This window comes from Eubalaena glacialis, chromosome 16, assembly GCF_028564815.1.
Source record: "Eubalaena glacialis isolate mEubGla1 chromosome 16, mEubGla1.1.hap2.+ XY, whole genome shotgun sequence".
NCBI lineage: Eukaryota > Metazoa > Chordata > Mammalia > Artiodactyla > Balaenidae > Eubalaena > Eubalaena glacialis.
Genome location: NC_083731.1, coordinates 90,075,425 through 90,095,332, shown reverse-complemented (window position 1 = coordinate 90,095,332; position 19,908 = coordinate 90,075,425). Strand labels below are relative to the sequence as shown.

General features: G+C 39.8%; 1 protein-coding gene across 1 annotated transcript in view; it reads right to left on the bottom strand.

The window, feature by feature from the left end:
* Positions 1 to 4,650: 4,650 nt before the first annotated feature.
* Positions 4,651 to 19,908, bottom strand: part of LOC133076402 (zinc finger MYM-type protein 5-like) — a 39,162-nt gene continuing 23,904 nt past the window's right edge. The window contains exons 6-9 of the mRNA XM_061170937.1: positions 18,733 to 19,018; positions 17,874 to 18,036; positions 16,356 to 16,568; positions 4,651 to 5,986 (exon numbers count right to left, since the gene is read on the bottom strand). Coding sequence (XP_061026920.1) covers positions 5,228 to 5,986; positions 16,356 to 16,568; positions 17,874 to 18,036; positions 18,733 to 19,018 — 1,421 coding nt within the window. The 3' untranslated portion in view covers positions 4,651 to 5,227. The remainder of the gene's footprint in view (positions 5,987 to 16,355; positions 16,569 to 17,873; positions 18,037 to 18,732; positions 19,019 to 19,908) is intronic.

The following is a 19,908-nucleotide window of genomic DNA, read 5'->3' as shown; positions in this document are numbered from 1 at the left end:
GCAGGCGCGGCACCGCCTTGCGGAGGCACTCGGAGGCCCTGACCAGACAACGTCCTTCTCTGCAAAGGGAGTGACAATCTGGGCTACCAGGGAAGCCCGCGACTTATGGATAAGCAGAGTTTCACCCACAGAAGGAGGAGGAGGCAGGACCATAGAGTTTTTAAACTGTGATCGGAGCTATTTAGCGGAAGAACACAAAGAGATGCAGTCATTTTTCAGTTCAAGGATGTAATACGAATCTGCGGAGAGTGAAAGCACAGGCCACACCAGCACTGATACGGGAAGAAGCTCTTGGCCTGCAAGCCTGCGGTTCTTGGTCATGCCTTCTGCCTGTCGATGGTGCCTAGATGATCTCACCTGATGTAACCAAGATTGAGAGCTACGGGCCTCCCCAAAGCCTGTCAGCACTGCCAGTTACCTTCTTTCTTGAGGGGAATTTGTGCATTTAAGGATACCTAAATCGTTTCCTGAAACTTATCAATTATGAACACATAGCAGGGTTCTGCTCGCAAATAAATATGCAAACAAAAATAAGGGAGGCGAGGAAGGTCAAACCAGGTAAAGAGACGACTTACACAAAACCTGCAGTCGTAACAGGGTCTGCCTCTCAGGGAAACAGGAAGTTTAGAAAGCCAAGTCCCTGGAGGGATGGGTAGGAAGGAATTACAGGTGAAGTTGGTCGAGGCTGCTGGGGCCCAATAGTAAGTGTCCTTGTGCCAAGGCGAAAGCTGGTGTGTCCTCTCGAAACCCCCCGCATGTTAAAGTCCTGACCGCAAGGACCGCAGAATGCGACTGCACTTGGAGATGATATTTTAAAGAGGTAGTTAAGTTTAAATGCCTTCATTAGGTGGGTCCCAATCTGATATGACTGGTATCCTTCGCGAATAGGAGTTTGGGGACTTCCCTGGTGGTCCAGTGGTTAGGACTCAGCACTCTCACTGCCGTGGGCCAGGGTTCAATCCCTGGTGGGGGAACTAAGATTCCGCAAGCCACGTGGCATATCCCCCCCCCCCCCAAAAAAGTAAATGGATGAAAGAAGATGGCCTGTAACTTTTCTTTCTTGTATTATTCTTGTCAGGTTTTGTTATTTCTTTGATATTCGTTCAGTATCTTTGTCAGGATATTTTTGGCCTTGTAAAACAAGTTGTGAAGTGCCCTTTTCTTTCTATTTTCTGGGAGTTTATGTTCAAGATGGGTATTATCTCTCTTCCCTACGGAAGATTTCACCAGAGAAGGAATCTGAGCCTGCAGTTTTCTTTGTGGTAAGTCTTGTAATTTCAGAGTCAATTTCTTAAACAGAGACAAGCCATTCAGATTTTCTATTTTTTCTTGGGACAGATTTGGTAAGTTGTTTCTCAAGTGATTAGTCTATCACATCAAATTTGTCAAACTCTTTGACCTGTTGGTCATAATACTTTCTTACTTTTTAGTGTCCATAGGATCTCCAGTGGTTCTTCATATTGGTTATTTTTCTCTTTTTTGCTCCCTTGATAAGTTTCAATAGTGAAACTGAGTAGGACCCTGTGCAGCTTTCCTGGGTATAAGCCTCTTCATGTTCCCCACCTTTCGTTTGTAGGAAAAGCTTTGATCTCCTAGGCCTTCCCTGAGTTCCAAAGAGCAGACTCAAGCAGCTAATAATTAGAGAAGTGAGAAAATGCAGAAACAAGTAATAGTAGCTTGAACAACAGTTGAGCCATAAATCAGTTGCAGGACCTCCAGTTCCTCAAGGGATGTAGGTAACAATCTGAGCAGAGCCTTCAGTCATTTCACAGAAACCAGGGCCCCGCCACATGGAAACTGCTTAACAAAGTCAGAGACCCAGGCAAACTGGAGCCAGACTGACAGAAATCTGTGTGTTAAGACCCAACCAATCAGAAGAACCATGAGCTGATCACACACTTAAGACCCTTACCCTAATTTTAGTCTTTAAAAACCCTTGCCCTGAAGCCACCAGGGAATTCGGGGCCTTCGAGGGTTGGCTGCCAGGTCTCCTTGCTGGTGCCTTGCAAATAAATGCTACTTTCCTTCCCCACAAGCCGGGTCAGTGGATTGACTGCTGTGCCTCGGGCGGGCGACCCGAGATCGGTTTGGTAAACTGGAGGTTTACAGTTCTATTAATTTGTAAGCACATGACTTATGAAAGTCTTTTTAACACGCGTGTGAGTGAGCTGTTAGTCGCATTTCCCGGGTTTTAGGTTTCCCTTGCTCTGTCTGTAGGCGTGAACTGGAATAACTGCTCTTCACTCCAAATGTGACTTCCAGGGCAGTGATTCATAACCATCTACTCTCCAAGCTTAAAAGCTCAGCTGCTGGGACTTCCCTGGCGGTCCAGTGGTTAAGACTCGACGCTTCCACTGCAGGGGGCACGGGTTCGATCCCTGGTTGGGGAGCTAAGATCCGGCATGCTGTGCGACGTGGCCAGAAAAAAAAAAAAAAACCACAACTCAGCTGCTTAAAAAAAAAATCAGTCATAAGCTTTTGAAAACCTTCTCTAGTCCAGAATATCACAGCACTATTTTCCCAAACTAACTTCTCACTTTCTCAAAAACAAAGACTTGGGTATGTGGCTCAGATTATTCTTTCAACTCTAGTTAACTTCTCAAATTCTTAATTTCATCCTAACATGGTCACACTTTATAGTTCAGCATTATAAGAGATACGCTCCACTTGTCAAATTCTGTACTTCACATTGTCTTTATCCACCACCTCTTTCCCCACGGTCTACCGCTGATGCCAAGGAGCTGGAGTTTCAAACTGAAAGCTACGGGGAACCTCAGAGCTTTGAAACAGAAGTGATACGACCTAAAATGATACAGCATCACTCCCTCCACCGAACTTGACTGAGCTCTTTGCTCCAATTACTCATTCACTTCTCCATCCTGTACAGCTAACTGTAACTTATACATACACAGTGGCTATTAGCAACTCTTACTTGACTACAGTACTGAGTAAGGGAGGGATGGGGGATCACAGGAAGAAAATGGCTCAAGGTAAGAGTCTTTTCTTTTAGTCTTTATTTTTTAATTAATTATTTATTTATTTTTGGCTGCGTTGGGTCTTCGTTGCTGCATGCGGGCTTTCTCTAGTTGCGGGGAGCAGGGGCTACTCTTTGTTGCCATGTGCGGGCTTCTCATTGTGGTGTCTTCTCTTGTTGTGGAACACAGGCTATAGGCACGCAGGCTTCAGTAGTTGTGGCTCACGGGCTCTAGAGTGCAGGCTCAGTAGTTGTGGTGCACAGGCTTAGTTGCTCCGCAGCATGTGGGATCTTCCTGGACCAGGGGTTGAACCCGTGTCCCCCGCATTGGCAGGCGGATTCTTAACCACTGCGCCACCAGGGAAGCCCCAATGTAAGAGTCTTGAAGACAGCGATTTTGAAAATCTGAGGTTTATGAAAAAAATTCAGTTGTGCTCTGTGAGATGACAAAACCAATAATTGCCATTTCTTGAGGACTGTTATTCTGAACTGCCCTTCCTAATTTTTGATACTAAATTTGTAGTAGGAGATAATTTTTTTCTAATGCCTTTTCTCAGTGAAATTAAAATGATGGAAACAGACCCTGGGTATGTCCAGATCAGAGGTGACAAATCCTGCAGCAGGGGAGTGGGGGATGGTAAGCAGGACTTTCATTTACTGTTTTCTTTCTTCCTTCTTTAAGGTGAGTCCATACTAATTTTACAATGTGAAAAAAAGAGCTAGATAAGGAAAAAGAAACTAAATGATTCACCAGGCTAGAGAGATTTACTTTTATCATCTTCTGAATTTACAGTTGACTTTTTCTTCAACATCTCATTATGAAAAATTTCATACACATCAAAAAGTTGGAAGAAATTTACAGTGAACACGGATAAACCCAGCACCTACATCTTTTGAATTTTTCACATTTAACTCATTACCACATGCCTCATAGGTGTGCCTGCAGTATACTGAAGAAATGAAAGAAGTTAAAAGTTGAGGATCTAATTTTGTTTTCTCAATGGATAAAGTGGCCGCTGGTTGATTTCATTAGTTTGCTCAGATACCCAAGCATCTGTCTAAGACAATCACATGACAAATCTGTCATTTGATTAACAGGTAAGTGTTCATGAAATAATGGGCACACGAACCATTTGCAGAGGGACTTCAGAACTGGATATGCTCGGAGTATCCCCACAGGCCTCTGGAGGAGGCTGGATTTTGGAAACACCCCAGAGCCCCATTCAGGCCCAAATATGAAAGACTGAAATGGTCCAGCTGTCAGAAAACAAAACGGTTATAAACTAATGAGAATGATCTTCCTGGTTATCCCCAGACACTCTTCTGTGCTGGCCTCCCCTACAGAGGCTGCAAGCGCTCCCGTGTTGGCCCTACCAAGGACACATCTCGATCTGCTCAGGCACCGCTCACAGGAAAAGCCTTGAGACAAGTGTATGTAAGGATGGGATACACAACAGAACTGCTGTCAGAAACCAGAAACAAAGGGAGAATTAGTAAATACATGGTGAAGGGAACACTGATTAACCACCTGAAAAAACTGACACCCTTAATTTTCATAAGTGTATTTTTCCTTCAGATGAAAAGAAAAAAATGCCACAACACAAAAAGGTTAACTTACTATATTTTTATTTTAATATTTCTTATATTTGTACCAACATAAAAATAGGTATACACTCTATGCTTATAGTTTTTACATGACAATAAAAGCTAAAACATTTACAAATTAAGTTAAAACAAAACAAAACCAATAAAACACAAATTCACCACTTTAATCTATTTAACATAACAAATGATGCTGCTTTGCTCAAATAATAAAATAACATTTTGCCCAAATGAAATAAACCATAAGTATTTGGTTTAATAGCAAAAAGCTGCAGTTTCAGATCCCCGTTCTGTGTCTGAGTAACAATGCTTGTTCACATAAGTACCTTGTTCGACTGGTACTGATAAATTCAAGTCTTTCCCTCCCTCTTTCAGAGTATTAGCCACACCAGTCAAATGTCAGTCCTGAAGTGCCCATTTTAAAAGGTGTGAATTGAAAAACTGAAAAGATCAACAATTGCCTTCACTGAAATCGGCATTAATCACTACAAATCCAATTAGCTTTAGAATTTGGAGTAGAAACCATCTTTACTAGTTACTTGCTATGATACTTATTGCTAATGAGCTGATGAATCACTCCGTCTGGGAGCCTCAGCACAGAGGCACCGACTGTCAGGGTACAGGTCTGAATAAGTGTGCGACCTCATCATGTCAGATCAGGTCTAAGGTGTACAACAGCTTCACGCCCTCCTTTCCCACTTTCTCCTGTAACCTGTGTTCCACAGTTTTACTTTTGTTCAAATCAGATTTTAATTTTGAATATTTAACACTATTGTTGATGTGCATTTCACTCTCCTCATGTTTGCTAAGAATATGTGATAAATGCTGCCAATCTTTGCACCCATTCTCATTCTTTAGTTGATTTTTTCCTTCCCCAAAGAGTCTGCAATACAGACAAAACACAGAATCTTTTGAGATCGAATAAAGTAACCAGGATCTAGTGGTTTTTTCACCATTTGGAAGAATTCTTGTATAATAAGTTTCTGAAAACTTCCTCCCAGTACTGTCCTTTGGAAAATTAAAATTTCTCACTTGAGGTGGATCATTTTCAACTAGAGTGTCCCTTTCTTTAATACTCAAAATTCGGGGCCATGTACCTGGATCTGCAGAAAGCACAGCTGGTATAATGGAGTCTTCTGATTGTTTCTCTTCCAGTTGCTCTTGAAATTTATCAGCTATGGTTGACACAGAAGGAGGTAAATTCACATCCTGTTGGACCAATGATGTATCTTGGCTACATTCTGCTGAAACTTGTAGTTCTGAAGTCTTTTCCTTTTTCACTGGTATTCTTTCTATTTTTTCCAAAAGTATATTCAATGACCCATACAATTCTCTTTCATTTTCTTCTCTAACAGCATTCCTTTTTCTGTTTTCTGATGCTAGCACTTTTTTTGAGTTTGTTTCCATCATCTGAGGAAAAATAGATTACAATTTTAAATTATTAACACTGAAAAAAATTAATGTATATACAAATGCCCAATAAGCACATGAAAAAGATGCTTATCATTAATCATCAAAGAAATACAAATCAATACCACCACATACCCGTTCACACCCACTAGGATGGCTACAATGAAAAGAGAGATGATGACAAGCATTAACAGACGTGTGGAAACACCGGAACCTCCTCAGGCGCTGGTGGCAATGTAAAATGGTGCTGCTGCCGGGGAACACAGGGGCAACTCCTCAAAGTTAACAACAATGCAAAAATGAAGACATATGTCCACACAAAGACTTGCACAAAGTGTTCACAGCAACACTAGTCACAGTAGCCAAAAAGGAGAAATAACAATGTGGTATTATCCATACAATGGAATATTATTTGGCAATAAAAGTTAAGTGCAGATATATGCTATGACTTGGATGCACCTTGAAAACAGTATGACATGTGAAAGTCCGTCACAAGGTGTCACACAGTGTATGACTCCATCCCATGAAAAGACACATTAGCTCTTCTGGAGTCAGTAAAATAAAAATGCAAAAACACAGTCAAAATAACACAGGTGCATACACTGTAAAGGGCATCCTGCTAGCTGTAACATTTTAGTACAGGGTACAACTTGACCACGGTATACAACGGAGCTCAAGGAACTAAGAGCATTGTTCTGATTCACTCCCGAACGCAGACACAGCGCTGAGCGAAGAGGAGCAGGAGTGACACGATCAGGTCTGTGCTCTAGAAAGACTGCTCTGATGGCACAGCGTCTCCGGTGCTCAGGAAGGCCAGCGTACAGAGGCCAGGAGGCTGTGGGGGCAGTTTGGGCAAGAGGGGATGGCGGGCACATCAAGGGTGTGGTGCTGGAGACAGCACCGGGAGAGGGTAGGGAGTAGAATCTGGGTTAGCTGGTAACTGAGCGGCTCTGGGGACGAAGACAGAGGAGCAAACATAACCGGAAGTTTCTGCCGGGATGGGGGAAGTTTCTGACCGGATGGGGCTGTTTACTGATTTGGGAAACAAAGAAGGAAAGCAGGTTTGGAGTTTCAGTTTTAGACACAGAGTTTGAGATATCTGTGGAACATTCACATGGAAATTAGATGGATGTACTAGTGTGAAACTGAAGAAATAAGATCTATAGATATATTCTGGAAGTCATCAAAATATGTATTAATTGAAACTATGGGATTGGATAAGACTATACCAGAAGAGCATATTTAAGAAGAAACAGAACGCCAAGGACTGTTAGTGTTATTTTTTTTTTTTAACATAACCAAACCCAAGCCTTGGGCTTCTTTCTTTCCTTCCTGAGCTTCTCGGCAGTGAGTAGGCAGTCAAGTTGTTATAATTCCCCGCACATCTAAGACTCATCATTCTGAAGATCACTAAATTGAATCCAATGTAGATCCTAGCCTCAGGGAACTCATGGCCTACGTATAATTAAATGTTGGTATCAGATGCACTAGAGCATATATACTATATACATTTTTTTGGCCACACCACGCGGCTTGCGGGATCTTAGTTCTCCATGTTAATTAAGGTTTCAGGTGTGAGGTCAAATCTAGCTGTGTGACTTTGGGTAAGACACTTCTCTGAAATTCAGTATCTTTAACATATTTCAAAGGTTTTATTTATTTGAAATTGAATATACATTTAATAAAGAACATCAACTAATTATACCTGGCTAATTAAAACAAATAATTAAACTAATTAACACCCCCTTTTCCAGAAGTTAACTACTTTCAACATTTTTAGCTGATTCTTTTCGTGTTCACTTCCAAATATCAAAATATCATGTTTGTATTGCTTTTACTGATTTCTCCTCCCAGTTTTAGGCATCACTATTGACTTCTCAATGAGGAAGATACAAATTTAGTTCTCCTTCTCACTGTGCTTATCACACACACACACCCTCCAGCCGCCTACTCATCCTTTTTCAACTCTGGCACGACTGATACTTGGCTTTGTTGTGAAGGCCTGTCTGGCCCCCACTCAGTGATGCCAGGAGCACTCTCCCAGTTGTGATAAAAAAAAATGTTGGAAGACCTTGACAAATGTCCCCAGGGGGACAAAATCACCCCCCATTAGGTCAGTGGCCAAGACCCAGATTCCATCTTTACATTGATGACTGTGCATGCTATTCTGAGATAAGCCACTAACTGCAAGATTTCAGTTTTTCCTTAAGGTCCTCATATATCACCAAGGCTTTCTATCGTGAAGGCCTGCCACTAACCACTTATAAACACTAACGTGGTAGAGGGAAAGCACATTTACAAAACTTCTGTATTATACAGAAATATCATTCCTGTACTTGCCAACTGCTTATGAGCTATGTGCATGACTGACACATGCATGGTAGAAGAGACAAAGACAATTTTGGGGGGGGATCAGAGTGGCAGGCAGGATAGTTATTCCAGCAATTCTGAATATGTGGCTGCTGCCTGTTGTGACTATGTTCATTTTCCCATTTGCACCCCCCTCTGGTGTTCGTTTAGAAAGTAAAGACTGATAAGCTATAAGCCATCCTTATGTTCTTCAGAGGGTAAGCAGTGTATCTGTCTGAAGTTTATGAACTCATTGTTCTTAACTGAGCAAAAGCACAGAGCCTAAGCAGGTACAGGTCAATCATCCACAAACACATACACACCCACGTACAAATATGATGACCTAAGATAGTTATTTATTACCAGAGAGCATTTTTTTATTTAACCTTTTATACCCAAAATATTGTCATTCAACATGTAATCAATATAAAATTTCTTTGAATTTTATTTATTTATTTTTACATTTATTTATTTATTTATTTATTTATTTATGGCTGCGTTGGGTCTTCGTTTCTGTGCGAGGGCTTTCTCTAGTTGCGGTGAGCGGGGGCCACTCTTCATCGCGGTGCGCGGGCCTCTCACTGTCGCGGCCTCTCTTGTTGCGGAGCACAGGCTCCAGATGCGCAGGCTCAGTAGTTGTGGCTCACGGGCCTAGTTGCTCTGCGGCATGTGGGATCTTCCCAGACCAGGGCTCGAACCCGTGTCCCCTGCGTTGGCAGGCAGATTCTCAACCACCGCGCCACCAGGGAAGCTCTGAATTTTATTTATTTTTTATACAGCAGGCTCTTATTAGTTATCTATTTTATACATATTAGTGTATATATGTCAATCCCAATCTCCCAATTCATCCCACCACCACCACCACCAACCCTGCCACTTTCACCCCTTGGTGTCCATACGTTTGTTCTCTACATCTGTGTCTCTTATTTCTGCCCTGCAAACCGGTTCATTTGTACCATTTTTCTAGGTTCCACATATATGCGTTAATATACGATATTTGTTTTTCTCTTTCTGACTTACTTCACTCTGTATGACAGTCTCTAGATCCATCCACGTCTCTACAAATGACCCAATTTCGTTCCTTTTTATGGCTGAGTAATATTCCATTGCATATAGGTACCACATCTTCTTTATCCATTCGTCTGTCGATGGGCATTTAGGTTGCTTCCATGATCTGGCTACTGTACATAGTGCTGCAATGAACACTGGGGTGCATGTGTCTTTTTGAATTATGGTTTTCTCTGGGTTTATGCCCAGTAGTGGGATTGCTGGGTCATATGGTAGTTCTGTTTTTAGTTTGTAAGGAACCTCCATACTGTTCTCCATAGTGGCTGTATCAATTTACATTCCCACCAACAGTGCAAGAGGGTTCCCTTTTCTCCACACCCTCTCCAGCATCTGTTGTTTGTAGATTTTCTGATGATGCCCATTCTAACTGGTGTGAGGTGATACCTCATTGTAGTTTTGATTTGCATTTCTCTAATAATCAGTGATGCTGAGAAGCTTTTCATGTGCCTCTTGGCCATCTGTATGTCTTCTTTGGACAAATGTCATTTAGGTCTTCTGCCCAGTTTTTTTTTTTTTTTTTTTTTTTTTTTGCCCAGTTTTTGATTGGGTTGTTTGTTTGAATATTGAGCGGCATGAGCTGTTCATACATTCTGGAGATTAATCCTTTGTCCATTGATTCGTGGACAATATTACAAATATTTTCTCCCATTTTGAGGGCTGTCTTTTCATCTTGTTTATAAAAGCTTCTGCACAGCAAAAGAAACTAAGTTTCATTAGGTCCCATTTGTTTATTTTTGTTTCTATTTCCATTACTCTGGGAGGTGGGTCAAAAAAAGATCTTGCTGTGATTTATGTCAAAGAGTGTTCTTCCTATGTTTTCCTCTAAGAGTTTTATAGTGTCTGGCCTTACATTTAGGTATTTAATCCATTTTGAGTTTATTTTTGTGTATGGTGTAGGGAGTGTTCTAATTTCATTCTTTTACATGTAGTTGTCCAGTTTGCCCGGCACCACTTATCAAAGAGGCTGTCTTTTCTCCATTGTATATTCTTGCCTCCTTTATCAAAGATAAGGTGACCATATGTGCGTGGATTTATCTCTGGGCTTTCTATCCTGTTCCATTGATCTATATTTCTGTTTTTGTGCCAGTACCATATTGTCTTGATTACTGTAGCTTTGTAGTATAGTCTGAAGTCAGGGAGCCTGATTCCTCCAGCTCCGTTTTCTTTTTCCCCTCAAGACTGCTTTGGCTATTCGGGGTCTTTTGTGTCTCCACATAAATTTTAAGATTTTTTGTTACAGTTTTGTAAAAAATGCCACTGGTAATTTGATAGGGATTGCATTGAATCTGTAGATTGCTTTGGGGAGTATAGTCATTTTCACAATATTGATTCTTCCAATCCAAGAACATGGTATATCTCTCCATCTGTTTGTACCATGTTTAATTTCTTTCATCAGAGTCTTATACTCTTCTGCCTACAGATCTTTTGTCTTCTTAGGTAGGTTTATTTCTAGGTATTTTATTCTTTTTGTTGCACTGGTGAATGGGATTGTTTCCTTAATTTCTCTTTCTGATCTTTTGTTGTTGGTGTATAGGAATGCAAGAGATTTCTGTGCATTAAATTTGTATCCTGCAACTTTACCAAATTCATTGATTAGCTCTAGTAGTTTTCTGGTGGCATCCTCAGGATTCTCTATGTATAGTATCATGTCATCTGCAAACAGTGACAGTTCTAGTTCTTCTTTTCCGATTTGTATTCCTTTTATTTCTTTTTCTTCTCTGACTGCTATGGCTAGGACTTCCAAAACTATGTTGAATAACAGTGGCGAGAGCGGACATCCTTGTCCTTTTCCTAATCTTAGAGGAAATGCTTCCAGTTTTTCACCATTGAGAATGATGTTTGCTGTGGGTTTGTCGTATATGGCCTTTATTATGTTGAGGTAGGTTCCCTCTATGCCCACTTTCTGGACAGTTTTTATCATAAATGGGTGTTGACTTTTGTCAAAAGCTTTTCTGCATCTTTTGAGATGATCATATGATTTTTATTCTTCAATTTGTTAATATGCTGTATCACATTGATTTGCGTATATTGAAGAATCCTTGCATCCCTGGGATAAATCCCACTTGATCATGGTGTATGATCCTTTTAGTGTGTTATTGGATTCTGTTTGCAAGTATTTTGTTGAGGATTTCTGTATCTATATTCATCAGTGATATTGGTCTGTAATTTTCTTTTTTTGTGGTATCTTTGTCTGATCTTGGTATCAGAGTGATGGTGGCCTCACAGAACGAGTTTGGGAGTGGTCCTTCCTCTGCAATTTTTTGGAAGAGTTTGAGAAAGATGGGTGTTAGCTCTTATCTAAATGTTTGATAGAATTCACCTGTGATGGGCTTCCCTGGTGGCGCAGTGGTTGAGAATCTGCCTGCCAATGCAGGGGACACAGGTACGAGCCCTGGTCTGGGAAGATCCCACATGCCGCGGAGCAACTAGGCCCATGAGCCACAATTACTGAGCCTGCGCGTCTGGAGCCTGTGCTCCGCAATAAGAGAGGCCGCGATAGTGAGAGGCCTGCGCACCGCAGTGAAGAGTGGCCCCCACTTGCCACAACTAGAGAAAGCCCTCGCGCAGAAACGAAGACCCAACACAGCCATAAATAAATAAATTAATTAATTAAAAAAAAAAAAAAGACATGAAAAGATGCTCAACATTATTAAAAAAAAAAAAAAAAAAAGAATTCACCTGTGAAGCCATCTGGTCCTGGACTTTTGGTTGTTGGAAGATTTTTAATCACAGTTTCAATTTCATTACTTGTGATTGGTCTGTTCATATTTTCTATTTCTTCCTGGTTCAGTCTTGGAAGGTTATACGTTTCTAAGAATTTGTCCATTTCTTCCAGGTTATCCATTTTATTGGCATAGAGTTGCTTGTAGTAGTCTCTTAGGATGCTTTGTATTTCTGTGGTGTCTGTTGTAACTTCTCCTTTTTCATTTCTAATTTTATTGATTTGAGTCCTCTCCCTCTTTTTCTTGATGAGTCTGGCTAAAGGTTTATCAATTTTGTTTATCTTCTCAAAGAGCCAGCTTTTAGTTTTATTGATCTTTGCTATTGTTTTGTTTCTATTTCAATTATTCTGCTCTGATCTTTTATGATTTCTTTCCTTCTACTAATTTTGGGTTTTGTTTGTTCTTTCTCTAGTTCCTTTAGGTGTAAGGTTACATTGTTTATTTGAGATTTTTCTTGTTTCTTGAGATAGGCTTGTATTGCTATAAACTTTACTCTTAGAACTGCTTTTGCTGCATCCCATAGGCTTTGGATCGTCGTGTTTTCATTGTAATTTGTCTCTAGGTATTTTTTAACTTCCTCTTTGATTTCTTTAGTGATCTCTTGGTTATTTAGTAACATATCGTTTAGCCTCCAATGTGTTTGTGTTTTTTACGTTTTTATCCCTGTAACTGATTTCTAATCTCATAGCGCTGCCGTCGGAAAAGATGCTTGATATGATTTCAATTTTCTTAAATTTAGCAAGGCTTGATTTGTGACCCAAGGTGTGATCTATCCTGGAGAACATTCTGTGTGCACTTGAGAAGAAAGTGTAATCTGCTGTTTTTGGATGGAATGTCCTATAAATATCAATTAAATCTATCTGGTCTACTGTGTCATTTAAAGCTTGTGTTTCCTTATTAATTTTCTGTCTGGATGATCTGTCCATTGGTGTAAGTGAGGTGTTAAAGCCCCCCATTATTATTGTGTTACTGTCGATTTCCTCTTTTATAGCTGTTAGCAGTTCCCTTATGTATTGAGGTGCTCCTATGTTGGGTGCATATATATTTATAATTGTTATAAATTCTTCTTGGATTGATCCCTTGATCATTATGTAGTGTCCTTCCTTGTCTCTTGTAACATTCTTTATTTTAAAGTCTATTTTATCTGATATGAGTATTGCTACTCCAGCTTTTTTTGATTTCCATTTGCATGGAGTATCTTTTTCCATCTCCTCACTTTCAGTCTGTATGTGTCCCTAGGTCTGAAGTGGGTCTCTTGTAGACAGCATATATATGGGTCTTGTTTTTGTAACCATTCAGTGAGCCTGTGTCTTTTGGTTGGAGCGTTTAATCCATTCACATTTAAGGTAATTATCAACATGGATGTTCTTATGACCATTTTCTTAATTGTTATGGGTTTGTTTTTGTAGGTCCTTTTCTTCTCTTGATATATTTCCCACTTAGAGAAGTTCCTTTGGCATTTGCTGTAGAGCTGGTTTGGTGGTGCTGAATTCTCTTAGCTTTTGCTTGTCTGTAAAGCTTTTGATTTCTCCGTTGAATCTGAATGAGATCCTTGCCGGGTAGAGTAATCTTGGTTGTAGGTTCTTCCCTTTCATCACTTTAAATGTATCATGCCACTCCCTTCTGGCTTGTAGAGTTTCTGCTGAGAAATCAGCTGTTAACCTTATGGGAGTTCCCTTGTATGTTATTTGTCGTTTTTCCCTTGTTGCTTTCAATAATTTTTCTTTGTCTTTAATTTTTGTCAGTTTGATTACTATGTGTCTCGGCGTGTTTCTCCTTGGGTTTATCCTGCCTGGGACTCTCTGTGCTTCCTGGACTTGGGTGGCTATTTCCTTTCCCATATTAGGGAAGTTTTCGACTATAATCTCTTCAAATATCATCTCGGGTCCTTCCTCTCTCTCTTCTCCTTCTGGGACCCCCCCCATAATGTGAATGTTGTTGCGTTTAATGTTGACCCAGAGGTCTCTTAGGCTGCCTTCATTTCTTTTCATTCTTTTTTCTTTATTCTGTTCCGCAGCAGTGAATTCCACCATTCTGTCTTCCAGGTCACTTACCCATTCTTCTGCCTCAGTTATTCTGCTACTGATTCCTTCTAGTGTATTTTTCATTTCAGTTATTGTATTGTTCATCTCTGTTTGTTGTTCTTTAATTCTTCTAGGTGTTTGTTCTTTAATGCTTCTAGGTCTTTGTTAAATATTTCTTGCATCTTCTCAATCTTTGCCTCCATTCTTTTTCTGAGGTCCTGGATCATCTTCACTATCATTATTCTGAATTATTTTTCTGGAAGGTTGCCTATCTCCACTTCATTTAGTTGTTTTTCTGGGGTTTTATCTTGTTCCTTCATCTGGTACAAAGTCCTCTGCCTTTTCATTTTGTTTATCTTTCTGTGAATGTGGCTTTCCTTCCACAGGCTGCAGAATTGTAGTTCTTCTTGCTTCTGCTGTCTGCCCTCAAGCAAAAGGTATTTTTGACATGTATTCTTTTGAAAAGATAACGTTACTGCAATCTTCTATAAGCTGCACCCAAAGGCTTTGTTAAATATGAGGCATAATATATATAAAGAAGATAATAAAGATAACATAAATAAGCCTTCCTTGCAAAAACTAAAAAATCAACTATGGGTATCCACTGTTTCCCCTACTGTGCAATCAGCCTTGCACTTCCGACTTACTTTTCCCTAAAAGCTAGCCATTTAAACCCTCGTCCAGTGAAATGGGGTTAAGAACATTCCTGGTTTTACACTGAGGATCCATGTTAAATTAATTTTTTTAAAATTAATTTTTGTGTGGGATAATCTGAGGTCTGGCTTATTTATGTCCATACCAAAAAAAAAATTGTCCCAGCACCATCTGCTGAAAAAATCTTGCTTTTCCCATCCAAATGATTTTGTACTTTCTTCTAAAATCAACTGACTGTATTTGTGTGGTTCTATTTCTGGCCTGCCTATTCTATTGATCTATTTGTTTATCTTTATATGCCAATACCATAATACCTTGATTACTATGGCTTTTTAATGTCTTTTTTCCCAGGTTTACTGAAGTATAATTGATAAAGAAAAACTGTACAAATTTATGGTGTATGATGCGATGTTTTGAGGTTTTTAATGTCTTGAAATCAGGAAGATGATACTTCCTTAATCCCTACCTCACACCATACACAAAATTAACTTGAGATGGATCACAGATGTAAACATAAAATCTAAAACCAGAAAGCTTATAGAAGACAACATAGGTAAATATCTTCATAACCTTGGTAGGCAGAGTCCCTAAACAAGACACAAAAAGTACTAATCAGAAAGGCAAATAGTAAATTGGACTTTATCAAAATTTAAAACTTGGGCTTTTCAAAAACAACATTAGGAAAACGAAAAGACAAAACACTGTCCAGGAGAAAAATCTTCCAAATACATTTATTTTACAAAAGATATGTATCCAGAATGTATATAAAGAATTCCTACAACTCAATAATAGAAAGACAATCCAATAAAAAAAGTGAGCTAAAACTTGAATAGATACTTTACAAAAGAAGATATATGAGTGATGAGAAAGGAACAGTAGTCATCAGGAAATTAAAACCACAATGAGATAATCATTTCATACCCACTAGAATAGATTAAATCGAAACAGACAACACCAAATTTTGTTGAGACTACAGAGTAATTGGAACTATCAAGTTGTCAGTGGGAGTGCAAAATGGTAGAGAAAAGAATTACTCATTGTAACGTCTGCAAAACATAAAAACTTAAAACAAGCTTACTTACAACAATCAATTAATTTTAATACTCATTTGAGAGTAATACTCAATGAGAGATTGACAGAAATGGAACCATATGAGATTCTAAGATAAATGTGCTTAATGTAAGCTAACAAGGGAGAAGTTACTGCAAACTTGATCATTTAAAACTCATTAAGGGGCTTCCCTGGTGGCGCAGTGGTTGAGAATCTGCCTGCTAATGCAGGGGACACGGGTTCGAGCCCTGGTCTGGGAAGATCCCACATGCCGCGGAGCAACTAGGCCCGTGAGCCACAACTACTGAGCCTGCGCGTCTGGAGCCTGTGCTCCACAACAAGAGAGGCCGTGACAGTGAGAGGCCCACGCAACGCGATGAAGAGTGGCCCCCGCTTGCCGCAACTAGAGAAAGCCCTAGCACAGAAACAAAGACCCAACATAGCAATCAATCAATCAATCAATAAATCTTTAAAAAAAAAAACTCATTAAAAAAGAATTACCTGTTTATATTCGTTAGCACAACTTTGGCAGCAAAATCTCATCTGCTGACCTTCAATGACTAGGAGATTGTTTCCAGCACCTTTGCTGGGCAGGTACTCCCCACACTGCTCACAGCAATTCATCACTAGACCATTGGCCAACCTGTACTTGTTAAAGCACTGGTTACTGCACAGCTTATGTGTTACATTGTTAACGCTGACTTCATGCCGAATCTAAAAACAAAAACCAATTTATTAAATAAATGAACTGGATTAGCACCATAAATGAGATACCTAGTTTTTTTAACAGAAATAAAGAACCTTTAGTAATTTCTCAGTGGAAGAAACATTCAGGTAAAAGACTTAAAAAAAGCACATTTCACTATTCTTTCATTTTCATCTTTGATTTCTTTGTAAAATTGTGCTTTGATCTTATAAAAGGAAAAATAAGATTCATAGAACAAAAAGCAACAAAATCAGACATTTAAGAATTACAGGGGCTTCCCTGGTGGTGCAGTGGTTGAGAATCCGCCTGCCAATGCAGGGGACATGGGTTCGAGCCCTGGTCCAGGAAGATCCCACATGCTGTGGAGCAACTGAGACCTTGCACCACAACTATTGAGCTTGCACTCCAGAGCCTGCGGGCCACAACTACTGAGCCCGCGTGCTGCAATTACTGAAGCCCTCGTGCCTAGAGCCCCTGCTCTGCAACAAGAGAAGCCACCACAATGAGAAGCCTGTGCACCGCAACGAAGAGTAGCCCCCACTTGCCACAACTAGAGAAAGCCCGCGTGCAGCAACGAAGACCCAACAAAGCCAGAAACAAATTAAAAAAATAAATTTATAAAAAAAAAATTACAGGAAATGAATTGGTTAGCAGGTTTTGATATGACCTGCTTAAAAATAAGTGGATTGGGAATTTGTAGGTATTATAAACTTCACTGCCCTAGAAAACTGGGGTAGGGGGTGGGCGAAGGGAACCCGTATCACACACATTCAGGATGGAGTCTGTATATACCTAAGTTCTTGCTTTGCTCAGCTCTATGGTAGCTGAGATAAAATTGTGTCTGGGATTTACATGGCTTCAGGGTAATCCAGACCAAATTCAGTCACCAAGGACCATGTTAAGTGGGGACTCCCTGGATGCCTGGGAAGATGGCAATACCGCCTAAGAAATGTGAAGTGACCTACATACTTTCACTCCACCTGTTCTACGTGTTCTTGTAGGACTGGTTGTTTCCTTCATGTCCTGAACCTACATTTTCATTTAGTGTGGCTAATAAGAACAAAATCCACCATAAAACTATTGCTCTCTTTATGAGTACATTCAGTTCCACAGAAATGGATGATTACCCCCCATACTATGGGATGGGACATTTGTTATGAGACAATTCTAACATATGCTTATTCTTCCCTTCAACTTCACTGAGTCGATTCAAGACTCATCCATTAGGCAGATGGCAGAACATATAATAGCACCTAAAAGTTAAAATTATCGCTGTTAACCTAGATAATAACTTAAGATATAAAATCACAAACCTCTGTTAGTTTACTGCAGATTGTACATCTTGATTTATTCAGAACTCTTTTTCGAAGATTCTGGTTATCTTCATAGGGAGACGAAGATGAACTACAAAATTTTTGGAAGGATTCACTTGACTCCCCTTGAGGAACAAGAGTAGCCTTTTTCGCAGGTGCACCTCTGAAACACAAGGGATAGACACAATTTAAGAACACTGCATTCTTTTTTTCTGGCCATGCTGAGTGGCTCAGTTCCCCCACCAGGGACTGAACCCGGGCCACGGCAGTGAAAGCCTGGAATCTTAATCACTAGGCCACCAGGGAACTCCCTAAGAACATTGCATTTTAATAAAAGTCAAATATATATGAACAGTAATTGACATTTTTCATTTTCTCATGATTTAATCCTAAGAATCAATTATAATTTTTGGATCTAGAAAAATCCACATTTTGGTTTAACTGCTAAGAGTTCCTAAATAATATGGAAAGATATTCAGAGATAAAAATATTTTGTTGTCACAGATTATGACCTTTAGAACCTTGCCACAGGTTATGACTTCTAGAAGCATTCAAAAAGGGTGTTAGCAACCGGGTAGAACCAAGGTAGAGGATGGGGAAGGGGGTGAGGCAAAGGCAGTGGTGGGATAGGGTTGATTTATTTCTATACCTAAACTCTATTTTCCTGCCAAGAGTAAGTACAATACAAATGACCCACAGCTCTGACATATGCTAGGATAACTCAAGCTCCATAAACTTGAAGAAACCTGTGCATCAATTCTATCCATGAATCTTCTGCAACTCTCTAAGTACATTCAGGACACAAATTCATACTGCCAGTATCCAATCACATGGAACCATGTTGAAAGGTACAGCTTACTTTTTACATGTCACATTGCGTTTCTTTGGAGTACGCTTATGAGAGAAGGAAGAGAGGCAGGTGGTAGAACAGAAGAGGTGAGCTGATCCTTTTCGCTGATAAGCTGTCTGTCCCTTCTGTAAAGGTTTTTTGCAGTTTGCACAAGTGATTTTAGCTGGTTTAGTGGGTTGCTGTTGGGCAGAAGGCTGGAAGATCTGTTTAGGAAGCGAGTCCACTGGTGATAAAGAATCAACCCCTGGCTGTTTCTGATTACGGGGAAAGGATGCTGACTGGGAGATCCAAGAATCTTAAAAATAAAACACATAAGAAAAGTCACGGAACAGTTAAAAACTCCCATCAGAAAAATATTTAAAATTTTCATTTTGCACAAGTCTAAGAGAAGAGTGAGGAAGCCTTGCTGTACAACCCCAGGGGGACTCTCCCCTTTGTACTCTAAGTGAATGATGCTCTATTGTGCCAACACTGGAAATGGCGGCCCCGGAATTGTGCAATGCGGTAGCCAGCATCTCCAAGTCAGACCCTCTGTGCTAGAGATTGTACAAGTAATTTAAACGAGGTATTGGTATTCTCAGCTACAAATCACAATGATACCCAACCTATCAGTGTTATGAAGACTAAATGAGAGGGACTTCCCTGGAGGTCCAGTGGTTAGGACTCTGCGCTTTCACTGCCATGGCCCAGGTTCAATCCCTGGTCAGGGAACTAAGATCCCACAAGCCGTGCAGCAGGGAAAAAAAAAAACAAAACTACATGAGATAATGCATATAGTAAAGCATTATGTTCCGTACACAGGATACTTCCTAAGGTACTTTTTCTTTTCTAAGAGAAAAGTATTAACACATTATAAAATAAAGCGAATATACAAATATAAAGATTATAGTCTGGTATATGATACCCATTTTCATAACAGCTTCCCACCTAACATTTTATTATGAAAAATTTAAAGCATATAAAGCTGAAAAAATTTTACTGTGAAAAATATGTCCATCATATAGATTCTATACTATTTTACTTTTTGCTTTATCATGTTTTCTATTTATTCACCCCGCTAAATAATCTATCTTCTCTATGTATTTCAAGTAATTTGTAGATATTAGTGCACTTCCCTCCAAAATACTTCCAAGTACATGTAATTTAGACATAGCATTTTAAGGCAACTCTGTCTACAATTACCTG